The following is a 22234-nucleotide window of genomic DNA, read 5'->3' on the forward strand; positions in this document are numbered from 1 at the left end:
TTCTAAAGCAGTTCTAAATTCTGCTGAGTTACAAAGTGTCTTCACTTTGCAGATTCAGCTTTTTCTCTTGGAGGCTTGCTATTGCTATTAGTCTGATGTATGCAGATGATCCACCTGTCTGTTCTAGATAGAAAGCAGCATTCCTGGTTATCTTTGAATATCCGTTCTGGGCATCTCTGATTTTTTTTTCCCATTTATCTATTTCAGGAGCTTCAGCAGGCATGTTGTGTAGGTAGACTTCGCAAAAGACAGATTAGCTTGGGGGGTTTTAATCACTTCTGAATACATAAGTGTAATTAATTGTACTCACAAAGACACCTTGATTGCACCTGCAAAATGAAATGCTGAATTCTGCTCCGCTGAAAGAGCTCTTTTGTAATTTGTTTTTCCTCAGGTATGCCATCCATTCATGCTCCTGGTGAATTTACCAGTCACATACTGGGCTAAATAACATGTCAGAGTGTTTATATGTAGAGCTGTAATCTCTTCCTGACTTGGCTGAGCACAGTACAAAATTCATGTACTCCAAAGGAATATCCAGTCAGCAGATCACACAGTAGACCTCCCCAAGCCCAGGCAAAACAATTCCACATCATTGCTCTGAGCAGTGATTAGAAGTCACTTGAGATCAGAGATGTTCATATCTGCGTTATCTGTTTCAGTTAATTAGTGAGGGAAAAAAAAATGGCAGCGCAGGTTCAACCTTCAGACAGGCACACCTAAGTACAGAGAGTCACATCTCCTCTATATTTTGATCCAAATCCCAGGCCAGACAAGCAGTTTCCTAAGGCAAATGGAGGGCAAGAGAACAGACGATGCTTCTGCTTTGAGAGGATCCTGCAAAACACAGTCGGCTGCTTTTGATGCTTTTACTGCCAAGGGATAGGTCAGAGTGAATAGGAGGCTGGCTCTGGTTGTAGCTCCTCCTTGAGCAGTTTCTGTCACCTTTCAGCTATTTTTCCCTAGTCTTCTGTCCCCTCTTCCAACCCTTCCTGTTCCTTGGCGTACTTCTCAGGGTGGATGAGATTTGCATCCTCGTGCTCCACTTTGAGTAGTAAGCAAGAGTTTTGAACTGTTAGAATTCTGCTGTTTTGCTCACTTTCCATCTCGCCTCTAAATGTGAGAAATCATATCAACAAGAATAACCTAAATTCCATCATCAGAAAGGGAAAGAGAAATTTTCTTCTGAAACAGCACATAATGCAGAGCTGGGTGTTTATGATCTTGACCCACTCTAACCTCACACAGAGAGAACATCTCTCCAGAATACTCTGCTCCTTGGTATTCCCATTGGCAGGCATTTCTACAGTTTTCTGGGAGAAGTAAAGCAAAGTGGAACAAACTGAACTCTGGTGAAAACAATGAGATTCACCCACCCTTATACTGATGCTTTTGGGTTCACTGAAAAGAGACAGATTGCTTACTAGTTCTGCAAGCCTTTGCTGACCTTGGCCTGCCATGACAGTGCAGTCTTTTTTGAGAAGACTACCTCCAGACTCAAGATGGTAGTTCCATCAAAAGCTTATTTGGTCCTTGGCCTGCTGGAGCTGCAAACAGTGACCATTTATTGCCAGCTGTGCTGGAGGCAGCAGGAATGTGTGCACCTGCAATACTCCCTGGGCTGAGGCCACCAGCTCCTTTCCCATGGGATGGAAAACGACCACTGATAGTAATTCTTGATTGTGAACTACATTTGCCTGAGTACAGGCTACCATGCCACATGGGAGGTGGTTTGAATTGCAGTAGCAATTTCCTGAGCCACCTGTTCTCAATGGTTTAATGTTAGTTGAGCATAGAAATTGAGACAATTTAAATGAGTTGTCTTCTTTGGAGAGTCATCTGAGATGTGGAGTATGTGTGATGTACGAAGGAGAGAGACATGGAGTTGCAGGTCGTTTACACGAGGCAATCACAGTATTTTCCATTGGGCTAGAAAACTCTAGGTTCAGCCCATTTCGAAATTGGACCCATTTGTTTTAGGTTCTAAAATAACACTTTACAAGCCAAAAATTGAAATATTGGAATTTCAACAGGCTTAATAATACATAGATTCATTCAGCAATTATTTTTTTGAGAGTTAATTCATTAATTTGGATACATCACTGTAGCAGACCCAGGGGGAAGGTGTTACTGAAGCAGAAAATGTAACTACCATTGATGGATTTTTTCCTAACATTCTTTGTAAGGCTTTTATTATTATTGTTGGGGTTGTTTGTTTCTTTTACATTGTAAATAGTAAAATATCACTCCCAGGATAAGAAAATTTCATTTTTCATTTTTTCATGCCTTGAAGCTGAGTTTGGGCCCAGAGATAACTGTAAGCTAACTTCAGGCCAGAGAAGCCAGTGGTTCACTTCCTCACTTCCACCTTCATTATCAAACTCCCATGGGAGAGGCTGAACCCTCAGCAACGTGACAGGGGTGCAGATCACACTGGCATACTTTGTCACATATTTTGGCTAGAAATTAAGGGATCATCCTGCTTTGATCCTGCTGCAGTGCTGGTTTCATGCACAGCTCATAATACTGAAAACCTGATCCAAAACCTGTGAAGTCCATGGAAGTCTTTCAGCGGATTTTGGACCAGACAGGAGGAAAGTACCTCATCATCACTGTTAGAAGCCCACCTCCATCTCAGTTACTTGGGTAGCAGCAACATGGCACTCACAAAATTAACATTTTGGCTAGGATTTTCATTATCCTAATATTAGGCCACCAAAATCATTGGTAGGTCTCCTATTTATTTTTGCAGGAGCAAACCTAAGACAGATATTAAGTGGAGCAGCATTTTTTAAGATCCATTCGTTGCTGACAGTCTTCAGCAGCAGTAATGGGTAATGCACTGGGGAGAATGGCTTTACCTCTCTTTTCTAGAAGGAGTGGCCTGTATTATCTGCTCTGTGTGTCTTGTGTGGTGATCTGCTTCAGCAGATACAAGATTTAATGCTTAAGTACTCTTGGTCCAGCAATTTTCACAATCATTAAGCTTACTTTTTAAAATACAAGCGTTAAAACCTGGTTTAGAACCACATGAGTCTCTAAATAAGGGAGGTCAGCATTTCTTGAAAAAAATTATTGCTGTATAAGTGTCTCTGAAAGAGGAGAAGAAACAACACTGCAGCCAAAAAGAAGGCAAAGCCAAGCACCCAGGATCATAACTAAGCAACAGGAAATTCTTGTTCTTATGCCCTGTTTTACGTCTATATTCCTAACAACGCTCTTTCATAAAACTGTCATCAGATGTCTGTGACATTTCTAGCAGAATCTATTCCTTTATCTACCCATAATTTATCGTATTTGTCCACCCAATGAGAGATTTGAAAAACAGATTTCATGTCAGATAAGAGCCTTGAATGCTGAAAAGTCTTCAGTAAAACTTTGAGGTCTGAGTTTTTAACTGTATTTTCCAGTACTGTGGCTGAAATGGTCCATAATTGAATGTGTACAGAGTTGTGAGTACCATTAATTACACTTAAACTAGCCCAGTTTGGTTGTGATTACATATATAATCTTAAACACAGATTGAAATCTGGCTAAAAGAGCCACCATCTCACTCTCCAGATGCCAGATTATTGTCAAACAGTTCATCGTTAATCATTATTCATGTAGACATTTGGAGATAACCGTTGGAGAACGCCAAGTGTTACAGAATGTTAGAAAATGTCTGGTATTGTACATAAAATTGTACATAAATGTTCCATGTGTGTTCTATTTGAATTGTCAATCAAATGTTGAGAATTAAAGTTTAAAAAAAGGTATTAATCGTTTCCTAAGTATTGATAGAAATGTGGACACTCCAGCTGTTTTACATGTGTGTGTGCAGCAAGGGTGCTTCGTACACATTTGTCTTGCAAAAAATAGAGACAGCTGGGTGTGCTACACAGACTGAGGAGACTTTCTAGTGGAAATCAATCTAACCCATTGTTTTTCCATCTCTTCCTTCTTTCCACCCATGTCCTGTCCCTCCCTCCCTCTTGCCAGGGAGTTTTCCAAAGAAAGAGAAAAGGCTAAGGCTCGAGGCGATTTCCAGAAGCTACGGGAAAAGCAACAGCTGGAGGAGGATTTGAAGGGATACTTAGACTGGATAACTCAAGCAGAAGATATTGATCCAGAAAATGAAGATGAAGGCATGGATGAGGAGAAGCCTCGAAACAGTAAGCAACTTTCTCCTCTCACTTTCTTTTTCTTTCTCCTTCTCTGTCTCCCTCTGTGCTTTTAGCAAAAAGTCTGTGCCCATCTGCTGTAGTGCTGAGGTGGCTTATAAGGAAGAACAAGTTCTTCCTGAGACATGCACTATGCTTATACATGATTCCAATTTAATGCTTGTAGGAAGCCATGGGAAGCAGAAATACGTGTACAGTAATTGATATTCTGCACATCCTCAGTGTTTTGTCTGTGATACTGGCATAAGATCCTGATATTAAATAGATAAAAGGTCAATACTTGCTGTTAAAGTCCACTACTGAAAAGAGTTTTAAGATACAAGTGTGTCTGTTATTCATTTATTCAATTGTAGTTCAGTGTTGCAGGCTCTTTGCCCATGGTTGGTTCCTTTGAAAGCAAAGGTTTCTTAGGGAAAGCAGTGCTACAGTATGGGAGGAGGGCCAAATCAGCTCCGTTGTACATTGAGTGGGCCATCTGTAACTCCACTGAAATCAGTGGATTTGTGTTTGCTTTTGCCAGGCTGGATTAAGCTCTCAGACATTTCTTCTAAGGGTGTTATTTCTTGCTCTTCTTTTTTGGAGTTGACAAGATGTTTGTACAAAGTGGAAATTCACCAACGATCTCTTATCAGAAATCCTGAAGAAGGAGGGGCTTGAAGAAAGCAGTGCTTCCCAACATTTCATTACCTTTCTTGAATCTTCTTCCACCTTCTCTTTTCCCAACACAGGCTGTGTAACACTTTAGAAACACTTAGCAGTTATCATTGCTGTTTCTGCACTTGGGAAATGTCAAACTTGGAACCTTTACACAGTCAATGGACACTGGCTCTACTCTTGGCTTTCACCATAGGAATGAGCTTTTTCTTCATTTGATTTTGGAAGACATGAAATGTGTCCCTAGATGTCACCCTTCTTGCCAAAAGATCAAAACCTATGGGATGATCCCGTCAGAAACATATATTCCTGTAATAGGAAGATTGGACATGGGAAACTTGTGCCTTTCTTTCTTCAGCAAGATTTTTAACAGATGTTCATGATGTTTAAGATATTCATAAGCACTATTGCTACCAAAAAAATGAAGTTCTTTTAGAAAAAAAGAAAGGAAAAAAGTTGGGTCATTAATATCAGGTTTTACCCATGATATTTAGGTATCTGGACTTGAAGGAGTGACTGTGGTGACTCGCTCAGACTTTTCCCAAATCAGGTTATTTTGATTTTTATGCTGGTGTTTTCATAGGTCATATAGTTTACTTTCACAAATTGCCCTCAGTAGCCATTCAGAAATGAATTTATAAATCACGGCCAAAATTTCCTGCTCTGTGGCATACGATACATGAATAAATCAGATGAGGATTCATTGCATGTGCTGTTGAGTGTGGTCAATTCATGTTTGAGCTAGCAAGCTCCTTTTATGGGTGGTGATATCAAGAACTGAAAGGTAACGTATCTCCAGCTTGCTTTCAGTTCTTCCTGTTCAATTTGATAAGGTGAGTTTTGTAAGACATGATTTATCAAAATTAGTCCTCTCACATCTGAGTCGGAAAAAACTGAGAAGTACAGACCCTTTCCTCAATGGTTTCAGCTTAAGATTACACCACAGAAAAGGTACTGTGATAAGTGACAGGGCAGGGCAGTTTGTTTAGGGTGAAGTTTATTTTTGGTGTGTTATCTCCTGCATTGAATGCTTTGGCATTCATGCCAGCAGTCAATCACCAGCAGGGTCAAATTGAAGGAGAAAGATGGTATTCATTCTCTCCCAAAAGCCATCTACAAAATAAACTCCAAAGGAAGGATTCCAAAGGAATCCTTTTGGCTTGAGTGTTCTCAAGACATTTGAATCCCACCTACTACCAGACCAAGCTTACATCACCAAGACCCCAATGTCTTCCTTGTTTTCTTGTATTTGGCTCAGTTGCCTCAAATGCACCTTCAGTGTCTTTTGTTCAAGTGCTCTTCAAAGCTCATCACTTCATTTCTAGTACAGCATCCTGAACTCCACAGCTGAGTGCAACTGTCCTTTCCAGCACACTTTGCTCAGTGACTAATTAATGTTGACTTTTAAGGTATCAGCCCTGAGAGCTTCAGATGACAATTCTCTGAACTGCACAGGGCAGTCCAGACCTCCTTAAGCTGCTGTGTTAGCTCAGTAAACTTCAGGTGTGGCCTTTGCCTCAGTTGTGTTGTACTGATGCTCAGGGGACACATGCTTCTGCCTGACCTCTGACAGTGATTCACAGAGATATTTTAGAGAAGTCACGTCAGTTTTTGCTTCTTTGGTTTTCCCTTGGAGGTTGTTTGGAGGTTTGGGGTTTTTTTTAATAAAGAGTATCAGAATAGTTCAGAAGTTCAAATAAAATATACTTATTAATCTAGAGACTCAGCTAATGTAAGTTCTGAGACTCAGCAGTTTACACCATCTGGGCTCTGACCCAGGTAGTCTACCTAAACAGAATCATCCCAAACACAGAGAACATATGTTTCCAGTCTCTTCTCTGTCCTTGGCAGCTACAGAGACAGGTTTTGCTGTCTTTTAACTTTGTAGAGAGTGCTGCCCTCTTGTCAGCATGGGAACTGCTTCCTGTAAAACAAAGGACACAAAGTGGAAGGGAAGAGAAACTCGCTTGCATCCCCTTTCGGTTTAACTGCCTGTGACAGTCCTTAGGGCATCATCAGTCATGATCTGCATATGCTGCTGCTTTCCTGAGGCTGTCAAACCTTGCCCAAAGTGTCACTGGGTGTTTTCAGCCCTTAATGAAGTTATCAAGTCCAAGGATACAAGAGAGAGGACCTTAGTGAAGGAAACGGTGAAAAAGAAAGATGAACGGAGCCAGAGCTGGACAAGCTGTGCAGCCTTTAGCTGTTCTCTCCATAGCAGAGGTCTCGGCATTCTGCTGAGGGAGTTCATCACCAGTCATCTCTCACATAGATTGAGAGATGTTCACAGAGCAGGCTGAGCTAATTCCCTGTGTTTTGAGGAAGTACCAAGTTTAAAGCAGTTTTTCCACGTTGTTTACAAACATGGTTTTGCCGTTGTGACAGATGTGAGGTGGGAAATGTGAAAGGATTCTGGGGGCTGTTTGTGTTGATGGTTTTGTTCTGTGCTCTTTCCCTGACGTGCCTTCCACATGGGAAGAAAGCATTAATTTGACAGAGGGGAGAAACACGTCACGTCACAGAACAGCTACTGAATTCAAAATTACATGATAGCAAAGAAAACCGTCCCTCCTGTTGCCACAGTTACTGGGAATTTGCCTGTTTATTTTCCCTTCCTGAGAGTGGTCTGGAATGCATCTGTAGCTGTGGGCAGAAGCAGGAAACCTCAATCCAACCCAGATTCTCCTCCTATTGAAATTAATTGGCAAAACTCCCATGGAGTGCAGTGGGGTCACAAATAATCTGTGAATGGGCAGAGCGAAGTAATTTGATGTTTCTGAGTGCTCAGATTTTTTCCTCCCTCTGTTTCCTTCTATTTCAGTTCTATTTGGTGCTACCATGTGCAGTGAGAGCGTGACCTCACTACTGTCAACAGAGTCCCTAAAAGTAAAAAAGCCCACTGCTTTTTAAAGGCATTCCATGATTCAAGACAATTAATTCTTCTGGTTAACTCATATCCAACATAGGACTGTAAAATCAAGAACTGATTTGCAAGTAGCCTACCCTACTAAAATTTAAAGTCTAATCATTCTGCAAGGCCCTATTATAATGGAACTGATGGCTGTAGATAATGACGTTTTCGTGTAACACAGCAGATAAAAAACCAGTACAAATCCATGTGTTCCCTATCAAAATCATATCATATTTCAGATGGTACGTTAAATAATGAAAGGTATGTGTCTGCATATGCAGATTTGTGCCTCAGTTTAAGTAGGAATAGTGCACAATTGAAGACAAAAAGTGCAGAAATACAGACAGGTTCCAAAATATATATAAAAAATTAGGCAGTTTAAAAAGAAATAGTCTTCAATCTTCACCTTCAGAGCATTTCTGCAGTGCCTTAGTGACCTTTGGAAATTTTCATTAACATCTGAGTTCACTGCCTCTAAGGAATGAATGACAACCTAACTTTTTGGTGCACTACAGGTTTTGTCTCTCTCTTTAGACTACCGTCACTTGTGAACACCACCATAACTAAGAAGTAGACTGCATTTAATCACAGGTTTATGAGACTGTTCCCTAGAAAAAAAAATGCTTTTGAGACAAGGAAGAAGTTTTCAGGAGCAAAAGCAAAATTTTAGAAGAAATTGGTACCTCTTGGACCATTAGAGCTTTTGGAAAATCTGTGTCTTTCGTGGAAATACTTTGTGCTTCTGCACCATCAGGCCATAAACAAGAACAGGAGAGATGGTAGTTTAAAAAGGAGAAGGGAAGAGTTTTAGAACTCTAGGAGCAGAAGCCTCAGTAATTTCAACCCAAACAGGGTTTTATTTCCAAGAGCTCCTACAGTAGTTTCACTCTATTATGTAACAGGGATAAAAGCATGACCACCTGCCTCTAAAAGTCCAGGCATTTATCTATCCAATTCCTATTGACTTGACTGCCTTTTTCACAGTCAATTTATGTATCTCAAGGAGACTGCGTTGATTTCAGTGAGGTTATGTACGAAATACCCGCCACTGCCTTGAATGAAAGCTGTCACTACATCCTGTGCAGCCCTTTGGGACAGATAGGGATGTGCAGCTGTTGGATGGAGAGAGCTTTGTGTGCAGATCTAATCATGATACCAAGATAAAAGAACAGCAACTTCAACTCGTACATTTGTTCAATTTGTACATTTTGTAATTCCATAAGTCAGCCTGCTCAGTGGCCTCCAAATCATGTGCTTAGTGTACAGACAAGCGAGTGGCTTATTACTTTCAGCCTGAAATAAAATATCATGGTGCTGTGGGATAATGTCTAAGGTAGGAAGGATTTTCAAAGACTTCATTGCAGGCTAAAATTTCAGGGTGGCCTAAAAAACTCTTGGTCCATCTTCTGCAGTGAAATCTAACAGGCAAGTGCACAGCTGGGGAATTAACATGGAAGATGCAGAGGGGAAAATGAGAGAGTGGATATTTCCAAGATATCTATTTTACATCCAGTCTTGACCCTCACCCTGTCTTCTTACTGTGTGAGCAAAAGGATGCTGTTCTGAGTTAATTTCTGTTTAGCAGAGCATACTTTAACTTGTCTGTTGACAGCAAGTTAGTTCATCCTGTATTATTCTAGTGTCAGCCACAGAATCTGTCCAAGTGTATTTCACATACACATGGAAGGACATGGACAACCACCCCTCGACAGGCAGGTACATAAATTGTCAAAAAGCAATTAAAACAAAAAAAACCCACAGGGGGCTTGCATGGAATTTAAGATCATCTAAACAAAAGCTCTAAGAGGCACAGGCTGGAAAATGAAATCTTTATCAATTTAATTCCTCCAGTGCCAGTTGGTGGCTTGAGAAATGCATCATAGAACCTGGTTGCATTTTGCTTTCCATGTTTAAATACAAGGAAATCAATGCTGGTGCTGTAAAATGATTTATTGTCTGTCAACACTTCATCCAAAGAGAAAGAAAACACCATCTCTTCTACTTTTATCATTGTCCACTGATGTGGAAAATAATCATCTGGTAACCAAGAAGAGCTTAGCTGCAGTGCCAACAATTTGTAGTCATTTCACAAGGGTGCCTGATAGGTACTTCACAAGGAGTTTAGTGACTGGGATAGATTTATTCTCCTTCGCCTGGAGACAGAGGGACAAAAGAAGTGCTTTTTGGTGTTCACTGTGCCACCAGCTTCTTCTAGGGGAAAAAAAATCCATGTACTGCTGTGCAGAGGTTCCAACACATGGTTTGCTTGGACAGGAGTGGCAGCAGCTCCCAGCTGTGTGCTGTGCCCAGTAGAAAAACAGTCCCAGTGGCATTTTCCTACCTTGTCATCTTTTGAAGCAGCTCATACACTGCTCTTAATATAAATACTAGAGTTTGAGGACAGCTAATAAAAGGCCTTTGTAAATGATAAGTCAGCTTTGTTTCTGTTGTGTGGTTCTTCGCAGAGAAGCTCAGGTTGCGAAATGCAGCATGGGTTTGTGCTACAGATGTCGAGCTCCAGCCTATAATTAGGATGCTGCCTAGAAAAAGCTTCTAGGACATTAGTTCTCACATTAGGCTGAATCACTCCTACAGTCCTTAGGCAAAAATTGTACTGAAATTCCTGGGGATTTTGCCTGGGTAAGGACTTGGGCCCCAATCTGTTTCATCCAAGGTCAATAACAAAATGTGCAAATGTCAGCAGTTGAAAAGGTTGCCCAGCGTGAGGTCTTGGAGCACAGAGGCTTCTCAGTGCTCACACATGACTTCACTACTGTGTAACTGGCATCCACCAAAGGGAGAGCATGAGGTATTTGGGGTCTGAAATCACTTACAGCACAGAGTAGTCCTCTGTGTACTGTTTGCCCAGTGCATAATTTCCCTGGCTAAAATGTTGTTGTATCTGGCATGAATTTGACCCACTGTCATTAGAAGCATGTAGCTTCCATAACAATACTGAAATAAATGTGTGATCAGATCCAGGTAAACTCTGATATCCTAGAAAGGAAAAGCTACATATATCAGAAAAAAATAAGAGCATTTGTGAGGCTTTGTAGTGACCCTGCAGGTAGCTGTGGTAGCAGAGTACACAGGGCAATGACATTCAGTGATGTAGGTAAAAGTAAAGCTACCATTAACAAGCATCATTTCCATTGTATAATTTCTATGCAGCTGAAGAAACAAAAAAAAAGATCATTTAGGGTGATTCTTCTTCCACCTTTGCCCCACGTTCCATCAATGTCGACAAAAATATGATGTCAACATTTGACTTTTTCCTATTGAAATAAAATCAAAACAGAGAGTAGATTTTCTTCCTGACTCTCTTCACATGTTCTTTTGCTTCCTCTTCATGTTCACATGTTCTTCTGCTTTTTTTTTTATTGTGAGTGAAAAAGCAAGGAAGCAGTAGGTCCTTATCCTCGATTGTTTTGCATTTCTCCCTTTCAAAGAGGAGGAAATACTTAAGAAAAAAGTTAGTCTTTTCAAAAAAGTGAAATTTAAAACTGTGGGGTTTAAATTGTGCTTTAAAATGCTTCAGCTACAACATTGATTCTTGAAATATGTATGCAGGGTAATATTTGGAGAGGGGTGAAATCTTGTTCTGGACTCTTTTGTCCAATTAAAAAAAAAAAGGCACAGGAAGGCTAAATGATGTTCTCAGGATCACCCATCCCCCAGTGGCACGGGCTCTCACACCATTCTCTACCCTCTAGAGCGGAAAGAGCAGAATTTTCACCCTGGATTGCATCACATAATGCATTTCCAGGTTTGATCAGGGTAGTTTTGAACTATTTTCCTTCTCTGGCAATTCACAGTAATCGTGTTAATCATGTTAAGAAATACAGTTTTCTTTTTCCCCTGAATGTCTGGATGGTTCACTCCATGTAAGTTAATCAAAAGGTCTGGTTTTCTGGTTTTTGTTAGTAATCTAATTTAATAACCCAGCCTTTAGCAAAAAGCAGCTTTTAGGTTCATTGTCCCATAGATTTCACAACTGCCCAGTTTTTCTTTCTTTCTGTCTCAAAGGAAGCTTTGATCATAAAACAAAAAGCAAGCAACCATTTGAAAACCTTCTGCCCCTTCCTTCTCTGCTGAGAAGTTACTGCCAGGGTGGGTAAATCCCATCTAACAAAACAAGATGTTAAAGCAGTTTAGCTCAAGCCTGCATCTTCTATCAGAGCACAGTATGGAGAAAATGATGTTTCCTTTGTTTGAACAGAGAGCAAAAGAAGAAGAAGCTGCTGGTATTCAGGACAAAGCTGTGGCCAATGTAACAACCTGTAATTCAGCAGTAATTTGTTTCAACAGAGCATCAAACAGAAGGCCTGATAGAATTTGGTGGAGAAGGAAGAATGTTTCCAGGAATCAGGGAAATTCCCCCATTTGGGGAAGGCAGGCTATACTCAGGCATGTGCCTGACTCCATCAGCCAGCTTCTGGAGTGAGTGCTGGTGAGCAGTGACAGCTCTGAGATAATTAGCTGACTCTAAGAGGGTCACTGTGATGAGCACCAAATCTCTGTGCCACTTCTGCATGGGAGAATGGGTGCCAGAGTGGAGACCAAACTCCAAAACTGTGCTAATTTTTGCCCACAGGCTCATTTTTTTTCTTCTTGCTCCATTGCGGGCATCAGAGGTTACAGCAATTAGTAAAGCTTCCAGGTTACTGTAGTTTACATCTGGGGAAAAAAAACTCTTCCTATAAGATCCTCTCTGACTGAAAGAGTTTTGTGGTGGTCTACACGTGCTCTTGCTGTCTTGCAGCTGAGCATTTGGCTTGTGTTGTTCAACTCACAGGTCCTTCCAGTTCCTCTCTTCCCTGGCTCTTGTATCCTGAAGCACAAACAGCTTTATACTGAGAACTGCTGGAGCAGTGGTGTGTGGCCAGCTACAGCATATAGAGACTGACATTAATGTTGATAGGGAATTAAGTGTATCTCCTATAAAAGCTATTTCCCTAGCAAAGACTGACTGGTGGGATGACACCTCTGTTTTTCCTGCTGGAACAGAGACTTGTGTTGATGTAGGAATTCTCTTACAGTACTCGTTTGTTACACAGAAATATCTTTGAAGGTAAGGCTTTAGAGGGAATCCATTGTTTATATAGCTGGGGAAGACACCTTTGTGCAAATAAATTAATCTCTATCTGCCCTGTTGGCAAGTGTTTCTTGAAGCTGTCAAGATTAATCCACTGACAGTGGTTCTGCTTCTCAAGAGAGGACATTAGTCAGTGAGAAAGCTGCCTTTGCCATACCTTCTAATGAATTGCTTTACTTCCCGTGGTTAGAGAGGCATAGAAAGCATTTGGTACCAGGATCTCCACAGAAAATTTTTGGAAGAAATGCCATAAACCCCCAAGCTGAGTATTCATAGAGGAAGACCATATTTTATATTATTTTTTAAGCAGATGTCTAAAGCATGCTCTTAAATCTTTGTAAGGACACTTATGAAGTGGTTTTAAAAACTATGGAGTATTCAGCAGTTCCTGCTGAAGTCAGTGAGAATGGCCCATGATCAGTGTTTGAAAATAAGTTATCACTGCAGATGTAGCCTCAGCAGTCTCTTCACTGAGAAGAAAGCACTGGTGAGCAGGACTGATAGCAGCTGAAATCCTGAGCGTTGTTTTGATGTGGTGTGAGGAACTGTCAGGAGAGAGGCTGTGGTGTTCAGGAACGGTAGCTGAGGGACACGAAGCATGTGTTTTGAGTTAGGAACAACTGCTGGGGATGAGAGCTACTTTTATTACAGTAATGTCAGCCAAGATCAAAGCCACAGTGCGTCTGGCACTGTATATACTGAAATTGAAAGTATGTGTATGTGTTTCCTTTCTACAGGAAATCAAAACTAGTAAAGATGGGGTTCAGCTGACTAAACACATTAATCTAATGCCAATTTAGACACCTCATCAAGAGCTTCACTGTGAACTAACAGGTCAAGTATAGCAGCCAAGGCTTGTACTCCTGCAGTGTGATAGTTGGAAGGAGTATCCTAAATGGGGTGTCAAAAATGTCATCCAGTGCCTCAGAAAAGGCAACTGAGTGTGGTTAGTCCAAAGACATGTAGGAAAAGTTTAGTACAAGTGGAACCTGCAATACTGATCCTGTAAGCTGAATGTCTTAAAGGAGTGTGATGGAACCAACTGCAACAGAAGTTGTTCTGACACGATGTTTTTTCCCCCCTTGTCTAAGTGTGTATTCACCATGACCTATCTCTTTGTCTTCCCTCATGTATTTTATGTTATAACTTGAAGATTCATGTGCAGGAAGGTAAATACTGAAGCCCAGACCAAGAGCTCTGTTTGGGAGGGGCTCAAAGCAGGAAGACTCGAAGAGCCCAGGACAGACTGAGGGATGCAGGAGGTGTGTTAGCAGACCTCTCCTAATGGAGAGTAAAAATCTCTTGATGGGGTAAAAATCTCTGGTTGTGTTTGCTCCTGGGGAGAAAAGCAGGTCCCCTCCATGCCAGTTATCTCATAGACAGCATCAAGCCTGGGGAGGTGGCGGGGGAAGGAAAATGTTTCCAACTGAGGAACTGAACTGAAAATAGCTGTGGCACTGAGTCTGATTACAGCAGCTCTTCAGTTAGCAGGACTGTAGAGATAAGACAACAGATTAGATTAGAGAATTGGCCTTTCAGATCTTGAGACCTAAATTCAAATTCAGCTTTAGTGCCCACAGGTGTTCATAGGGCTGCTCATGTCCTCATTCCCATTTACAAAGTTCACAAATCACAGCCTGATGCATCTCTCTTCCCCTTTTTCACTTGAGGAAGGGCTGCACTCAGACGTGTCCCTCTAGATTCAAACTATGAAGGACTTGTAGTGGACCCAAGGATAGGAGTCCCTTTAGATCAGGGTGAGGATGTTACCAACTACATTAAAATTCATAGTCTGAAGCAGCAGAAGGGTTAAGCGTCAGAACAAGGATGCAGAGGCAGAGCTGCTGGATGCTCACAGATGTGCAGATCAAAACATAAGTGTATTATGTAGCTGTTGGAAGAACCAGGAGCAGAATAACAGGGCTATGCCAGGTCACGAATGACTTGTTTTAACACAGCTGTGTGAGGGAAGCTTGCATAACACCTGCCCACACTAAGCTTAACTCAAGCTGTTGTTATCAGTCCCTCACTCTCCTGCATGCTAGAAGTATTTGCAAACCAGGAATCTATTATTTCGAGGCCACTATAAAATGCCTATTTCTTTGCCTCAGGGTAATTAGCTTATTCTCAGTGCCTTGCTCAAGAGGTAGAAAAACTTTAATCATATGTTTGACAAGCTGGCTTTAGGGGCAAGACTCTTTAACTTCAATTTTTGCTTTTCTCCTGGCTGCACAGTAATACACAGCCTGCCCAGCCAGGATGTCTCATGCTTCTGACTCATATGATATTGTGATAGTAGTGTCTAGTATCAGACTAGTCATTATGTTAGTAAAAGTGTCTGAAAGAACACCACATGCAGGAGCAGCTTACAAAATCACAAGCATTTTTATTTCCTAGGCACAGAAGAAATGTAGCAGATTAAGTTTTCCAACCAGAATTATATGCACATTTTGGAATAGGAGAGGTGAGGTCCATTTCAGATCATGAAGCTGAACTGAATTTGTTCAACGCCATGCAAGAGCACAACTCCAAAGGTCCAGTGCTTTCACAGAGCCCTGGCTCTGGAGAGACCTAAATCTCATGGATATGATGGTGTATCTGTTGATCAGTGAACTGAATTGCTTGATTGTTTGCTGTCAAGGAAGGCATCATCCATAAGGTTCCTCACACATCCCACATGAATCCTGCTATTAGAAAACGTCTGTACTTGCTGAGAACTCATCTCAGTCAGGCACTGTCTGTTCAGATGGACAGGGCCTTGCTGCTGTCTTTTCTTGATAAGATTAATGCTTAAATATTTTAAACGCTACTCCTATATTGAGTTTTCCCAAATGCAGGGAGCATACACTACTCTTCCAGCTTGCAGAGTGGCATTTCAGATGAAAATTCTCAGTCACTTGTTCTTTCCTACCATCTCTTTGCCTGTGTTCCAGTCACTACCCAGTTGTTCTGCCTGTCCTTTGAAAGAATACAGCTGAGTTCTTCCCTCATATTCACTTTTCTTTGGGTTGTTTTGTTTGGTTTTTCTGCCGACAAGGGCCAGCCTCCTGGAGAATAGCTTCCTTCTTCTATCCCAGAGAAGATACACCTTCTCACTGGCACAATTCCTGCCTAAGGTCCCTGGTTGTAGGGTTGTGCAATCTTCCTCTGGGGAAAATGTCCATTGCGAGCTACCAGGGCATGACTCCGCACCCACTGCACCACCCAAACAGTCCCTGCTGTCCTGACCTCTCCTCTCATGTGCTCTAGATCACAAATTATAGGGCACTCACCAAGTTCTCAGGCATCACTCACCTTGAAATGGCTTTTGACTGGCAGGAATGTCATAAAGCAGCCGGAGCTGCATCTCAGTCACTTTGAAGTTTGGCAGTCCAGGTGTAAAGCAGACACCTAGACTCCCTGGAGAGTTCCTGATGACCTAAGCAGATCAGCTTGGAAGTAGCCTCTGTAATTTTCTTTGCTTCTCCTGGACTCTGCGGGGAAGATGGATTCACAGTGCTGTGCACTGAAAGAACAAAGATGCTGTTGCTGCAGTAGAGATCCTGATCAGGGCTACCACCTCGTCATGCAGGTGTATATTTGTGTGGGTGGGCACATGCAGAAGCTCCCCATGCACAGGAACTGCAGAAAGCAGAGTGGCTTTAAAAGGTGCTTTAAAACCACCTTTGTGCTTAAAACCCATGTCCTGTCTATTTTCATTGATAACACCACCAGTGAGAAATATGAATAGCTTCATGGTTACTAGAGGCACAAAAAGTGGAGGGGGTTTTTTTTTCTTCTAGTTGTTTTTACTATCTTGAGGGCACTTCCTTTGTGGTTAGCTATTTAGTTCGTGACCAATGTTTGTAGCACTTCCCAACACATTATCTACAGCGTTCGCAGCTCTCATGCCCCCATTTCTAAGGCACCTGCAAGACCAGCCTGCAATGATGGAAGCCTTCTGATTTCCAGTGAGATGTCCCTGCTTTTTGTGCCCACATTATCCTTTTGTGGGGTGGTGTTAGGAGCATTTGATGGCACTGTTGCTTGTCCTAAGTTCCTCTGCTAAAAATCATAAAGAATGAGAGAGGAAACCTGTAGAACTCTTACGAATGTGCTGTTGTGATTTGTTTGCAAAATGCTGTTGGAAGAGCCATAGATCCTCAGTTGTTATGCCTTTCCTCCATTTTATCTGTCTGTCCTTGAATTGCTTCAGAATTCTGTGGGGAACCAGGGAGTTTGCTAAAAAGTGTTATAGTGGCACAAGAAACACTATAAATCACGTCCTGGCAAATAAATGCCTTGCACTTTGGCACCTTAATTGTTGCTCCTAGCAAGGCAAACAATGCCAGTCATTCATCAGACAAGAAAATCAGTTTAGGAGGTCATAGGAGGATCCAGATTCAGGAGAGAGACATCTTTCAAGGTGTGTGTTCTGGTAGCACCTCTGTCACCCTGTGACGCAGCCAGTCTGTCCTCCTTCAGCCACAGGGATTGCAGAGATACTTGCATTGCACTTGCAAGCAGATTCTCTGCATGGAATGGGTTCCTATAGCAGACTTAGGTGTTTGCTCAGCAGTGCAAGCAGTTATGCAGAGAGACTTCCCCTCTTGGCCTTTTCAGCAGAGAGTTAGGCTCCTTTCTGCAAAGTCTACTTTTGGGTGAGTCCCACGTCCTGTGCTTAAGAGATATTTTGAGATACCACAGGTTATGCAGAGAAAAGCTTTGTCCTTCAAGCAGGGAAATGTAAAGAGTTTTTAAGTTCTTCCTTTCAAATACAGAACAGAATATGTGTGACACTGGCAAAGGCTGTCACTTGGCAGGGCCAGGAGTCTGACTGTGCCCATTGCTTGGTCCTCTGTGCAATGTGCATTCCACTCACTGGCTGTAATGAACAAATATTTATGGAATGCAGCATATTACTGTCAATATTGCTATAAAAAGAAGGGAAATGGCAGCTGTTCAAACTAGCTGGGGAGTCTGTTGCAGTAAAATAAGTCCCAGGAAGATAAATTAGTAGCAAGGTAATGCATTTATAGGTGTGCAGTAATCTGTATGTGGTAATGACAGATCTGTTAATCACAGGCCTGCACAATTAATACATTTCACTTTCTCTCCTGCTCCCTTTTGTAAGGTATAAATTTATGTAGCCAATGGCTATATCCCCTCAACAGCATATGATGTGTATGGACATATGGTGACCCTCTGGAAGGGGAGAAGGACAAGGTACACCAAGGCTTCATAAATTAGAGATACACTTTGCAATTTGTATTGTAAAATAGACCATTTCTCCATGAATGAAACATTCGATGATACAATACTCCCTCTCAGCATTGGCAATGTTCCTGCTTTGTGCTGCTCTGTCCAGTACAGCAATGTTACACTCCATCAGCTTCCGTGGTGCACTCCAGTGCCCAGCCTGGGTTTAGTGTGATCACAGGTCTTGCGGCTGCACAGGGACTGTGATGCCTTCCACTGATGGAAAGGTGTTTTTACCAAAAGCCTTTTCCTGTTTGACTGAAGTGGATGCCACTGGCAATTACTTCACAGCTTTTTATTACTATCCTTGTGTTTTGTGGCTGACCTTGAGTGAGAGTGTGAATCCAGCTCGTTCACCTTACCATTGTAGTCATCTGTGCATACCCCAAAATCAGGCTATGCAAAGTGTGTATGTTACATGTATTTAATGTAATATGGTGTCTAATACTGTCCATTATGAGTATTGGTCTCTGAGCCCTTAGAAAATACTTTTCCAAGGATTTTCACAATTTTTTTCTGGGTATTTTTTACTGTGCTAGATTTATTGACAACTTCTGTGTAAGTTTGGGAGGTATGCAAGCACCAAGATCCTACATATAGTTCAAGTTCCCTTTCTTCTTCTGCTGTGAAAGCTTTTCTGTCACAGAACTCCTTTTCAAGGCAGGAAACACTAAAGAATTCCCCAGTCATATCTAGTATATTTTCCTGACAAAACCAGGACATCCAGGGAAAGCTAATGTCATACCTCTGCAGTTTACCTTCTGGATGCTGCTTGCATTTAAGAGCACAGCCACTGATTGTTCCCAAGGCACAGCATGCATGGAGCAGAATGAAAGCTGTATCTTACTTAAATTAATGAATAAGATGAATGAGTGCAGCATTTTCAAAACAGGCAGAAGAGGAAAGCTAGGCAATATTCACATATTAATTAAAATGAGAGCTCTTCACCAAAAAAATATGAGTCAATTGATATTCTGACAGCTGCCCATAGACTCATTCATGAAATGATGGCCATGAAAGGCACCATGGGAAGCAGGGGTTTACTGGAGACAAAGTCATTCACTTGATGCACATACTGTTAAAGGAAGCAGCCTGGCTATTGCCATTTATTCTTGTTGTGCTTGATGGGAAAGGAAATCTGAAATCCCAGCTGGAGAATTCACAGGACGACTTTGCTCTTTAGATTTGCTTTATCGTTGTGCAGAGTCCCACTTGGGAGACATTAGCATCAGTGATAACTATAGTACTTAGCACTTACTGTAATGTGTTCATCTGCACCTCTCCGAGAGGCTGGCAAGGTGAGTGCAGAATCACAGCTCCCCTGGCAGAGGAACTGAACAGGTATGTAGAAAAGCTTGGTCGTATGGCCAAGGTGGCACAATAAAGTGAAATGGTGGGCAAGTGACTTCAGGTCCCTCTGACCTCAACTGCCAGTGGGGGAAAAAAGGGTTATTTAGACCCATATTTTGCAAAATAATTCGTTACCAGTAGACACTGAAGTATTGGAGAAATCAGAGTCTGAGTGAGTATATTATAAAAAATCAATCAAATTTATTTTTGTTTTTTAAAGTCTGAAAACCCCCCACAAGCCTCTTTCACTGTGAGTGAACGTTCTGCTGAAAAGTCACTCTGTTTCAAGTCAAGTACCTAACCCGAGGACATAAAGTAAATGTGTTTTTTCAGCCTGTCCCTAGAATGGAGGGACACATCAGTATGGCATTCAGAAAACCTGTGGCAGGAATCGATCTGCCTCTGTAGCCTAACTCAAACAGCTAAATCAGAGAAGTGAAGTCAGGCAACGTGAATAGCCTCTGATATATCCAGTTTTATAATTAATGCCCAGATCTGCAAAGCCATGTAGTAACATGTCCCATTAAAATCTGTGAAAAGTTTGCTTTGTCTCTATTTCTGGAACTGAGGACCCTTTGCCCAAGCACGATTGCCTCTGAGTCTTCAAATGTCACAGTATTAAAGTGAGATTCAGCAAGATGTGTGACAGCGTTAAATAATCCATGGAAATAAATCTGAATATTAAAATTACTTCCACCACCAAGATGACAAGAATTTCGTAAATGCAAGATGCAACAGTGGTAATGATATCTCTGAACTGGGAAGCAAATATTGTTCTCCCAGTGTGTGAAGGAAAAATCGTCTCAGGACTGCACAGAAGGGTATTTGCTTGTGCCAGCTTTCTGTTTCAGTGGCTGGCTGTCTTTTGGCAACCTGCCATCCAATAATTCATTGCATGCCCATGGGGCACTTCATAGGAGGAGGGACATATGTTAGTGCAAGAGCAGAGCTGGTATCAGTGCTTGATGCCAGTGACATGGAACAGAGGCTCTCAAAGGGTCTTGCACATCTGTCTAGTCAGACACAGACTGCAGACTCTGCTCTTATTTTTCTCTGTCTGTTGGGTCTCAGAGCTAGAATTAACACAACACGAAGCATTTTTCAGTTTTTTTTTTTTTTAGGAAGCTGCTCTATAGCTGTTGTTGCTGCTTTAACTGCTGCAGGAATGCTACATAAGTAATGTGAAATTGGAGTTTAGGTAGTCCAGGAGGAAAAGTCTGCATTCAGTGATGAGCCACACTGTGGCAAGATGTAAGAAGTGCAAAGGCTTCAGAAGGAACCAGAGAGAGAATATCAAACCTATTGGTCCTTATGATTTGCACTCTGTTGAAACCATGAAATACTTGCCTGCCTTTAAAAAGTTGTTTCATTGCCCTTTAAAAAAATAGCCATCTGTGCTACCTAGAGAATATGTAATTTATGTGAGATTTCATCAACTACAGTGGGTTATGGTTACAATGATAAATCTAAAAAAAGGAGATTCCCATATATGCAAAGCCACCGTGATTTGTATCAGCCTCTGGATCTTTTTTGTCTTTGTCTCAGCTCCCAAAATTACAGGGAGGAAATGGCCATTGAGGTGGCATTGTCTGTATGCCACAGTCCTAAACACAGCTCTGGTCTGGACTTGAGCCCACCATTTGGGAAAAACATCTCTTCCTGATTAAAACATTCCTGTGGTGGATTTACCACCAGCATTCTTGGTACATGGTTCCAGTAATTAATTGCATGGACTGCAAAAAATGCCTGCCTTGTTTCTAGACTGGAGCCAGGGTGTGGGCACAGGGTCTGGCTTCTCTGAGAACTGAATCAGATAAGAAAGCCATCTGGGCTGCATTTGGTCTACTTCCCCTCATATTCAGCCCCAGTTTATGCACAACTCTTCTGCAGCATCTTCTGTTTTCTGGTTTTGTTAACTGGCCTGAATGAGCTGGGCAGCACTGCACACCTGATTATCCCCTGGTCATGAGGGTGTTGTGAGGTGCCAGGTCAAGTGATTGTGCTTCTGAGAGCACACGGTGTTGGGGAATGCAGCCCTAATCTCCCCTCTGACATGACATTTATCCTCTGGCCCATCATTCCTCTAATACTTCACACAATCCTAATACTTCTGATTGTCCTTAACATTTTCCATGAGTGCAGTGTAATGAGCTCCTGTGAGGTGGTGCCAGCAAAGTGATCTATGGGATCTCTTCATCCCATGTACCACTGCACCAGCATCTCTCACTTTACTGAAGTTTGACTTTCTGCAGCAGTAAGGTCAGGGAAGTACGAGGTACACTCTAAGATGTCTCTGGGATACGACCCATAAACTTTAATTCATTAACTTCATGTTCTCAAGAGCCAGGTATAAAAAAGAACAGAAAGCAAATGAGAGCTATGGTCTGATGATCTGTTAGTGATATTTCATACCTCTGTATACCTTTGTTTTACATTTTGCACTTTTGATTCACATGATGAAGTTCTCAGACAGAAGTGGATATCATGTGTAAGCTGAGTTCCTTGTGTTTTTTCTTTTGCCTGTCACTGGCTGCATGTTCTCTGTTGATGTCTTGTTCCTGGTACTTGACACTGACCATCTTGTCTGTGAAAGGAAGCCCTCCAGCTGGTTTGCCTGATGAGAAGAAAGGAAAGTTTGCTTGGTTTAGTCACTCCACAGAAAGCCATGGTAATGTTCCACTGTGCTCTGTGTCCACACTGTGTGTGTCTGTGTGTCTGTATATCTCTGTGCAGGCTGGTCTACAGCACAGCTTTGTATTCTCCTGCATGTGTGTGCCTGGCTTTGTCTATTGCTTGTGCAGTGTCCTCTTCATGCACTCAGGA

The 22234-nt window shown here is 41.8% G+C and overlaps 1 protein-coding gene across 27 annotated transcripts in view; it reads left to right on the plus strand.

The window, feature by feature from the left end:
• The window catches only part of CACNA1C (calcium voltage-gated channel subunit alpha1 C), a 465784-nt gene that overhangs the window by 320012 nt on the left and 123538 nt on the right, over window positions 1-22234 (plus strand). For all 27 annotated transcript variants that reach the window (XM_048301198.1, XM_048301175.1, XM_048301189.1 and 24 more), the window contains exon 9: window positions 3982-4154. In XM_048301198.1, coding sequence (XP_048157155.1) covers window positions 3982-4154 — 173 coding nt within the window. The remainder of the gene's footprint in view (window positions 1-3981; window positions 4155-22234) is intronic.

Source organism: Corvus hawaiiensis, chromosome 4, assembly GCF_020740725.1.
Source record: "Corvus hawaiiensis isolate bCorHaw1 chromosome 4, bCorHaw1.pri.cur, whole genome shotgun sequence".
Taxonomy (NCBI): Eukaryota; Metazoa; Chordata; class Aves; order Passeriformes; family Corvidae; genus Corvus; species Corvus hawaiiensis.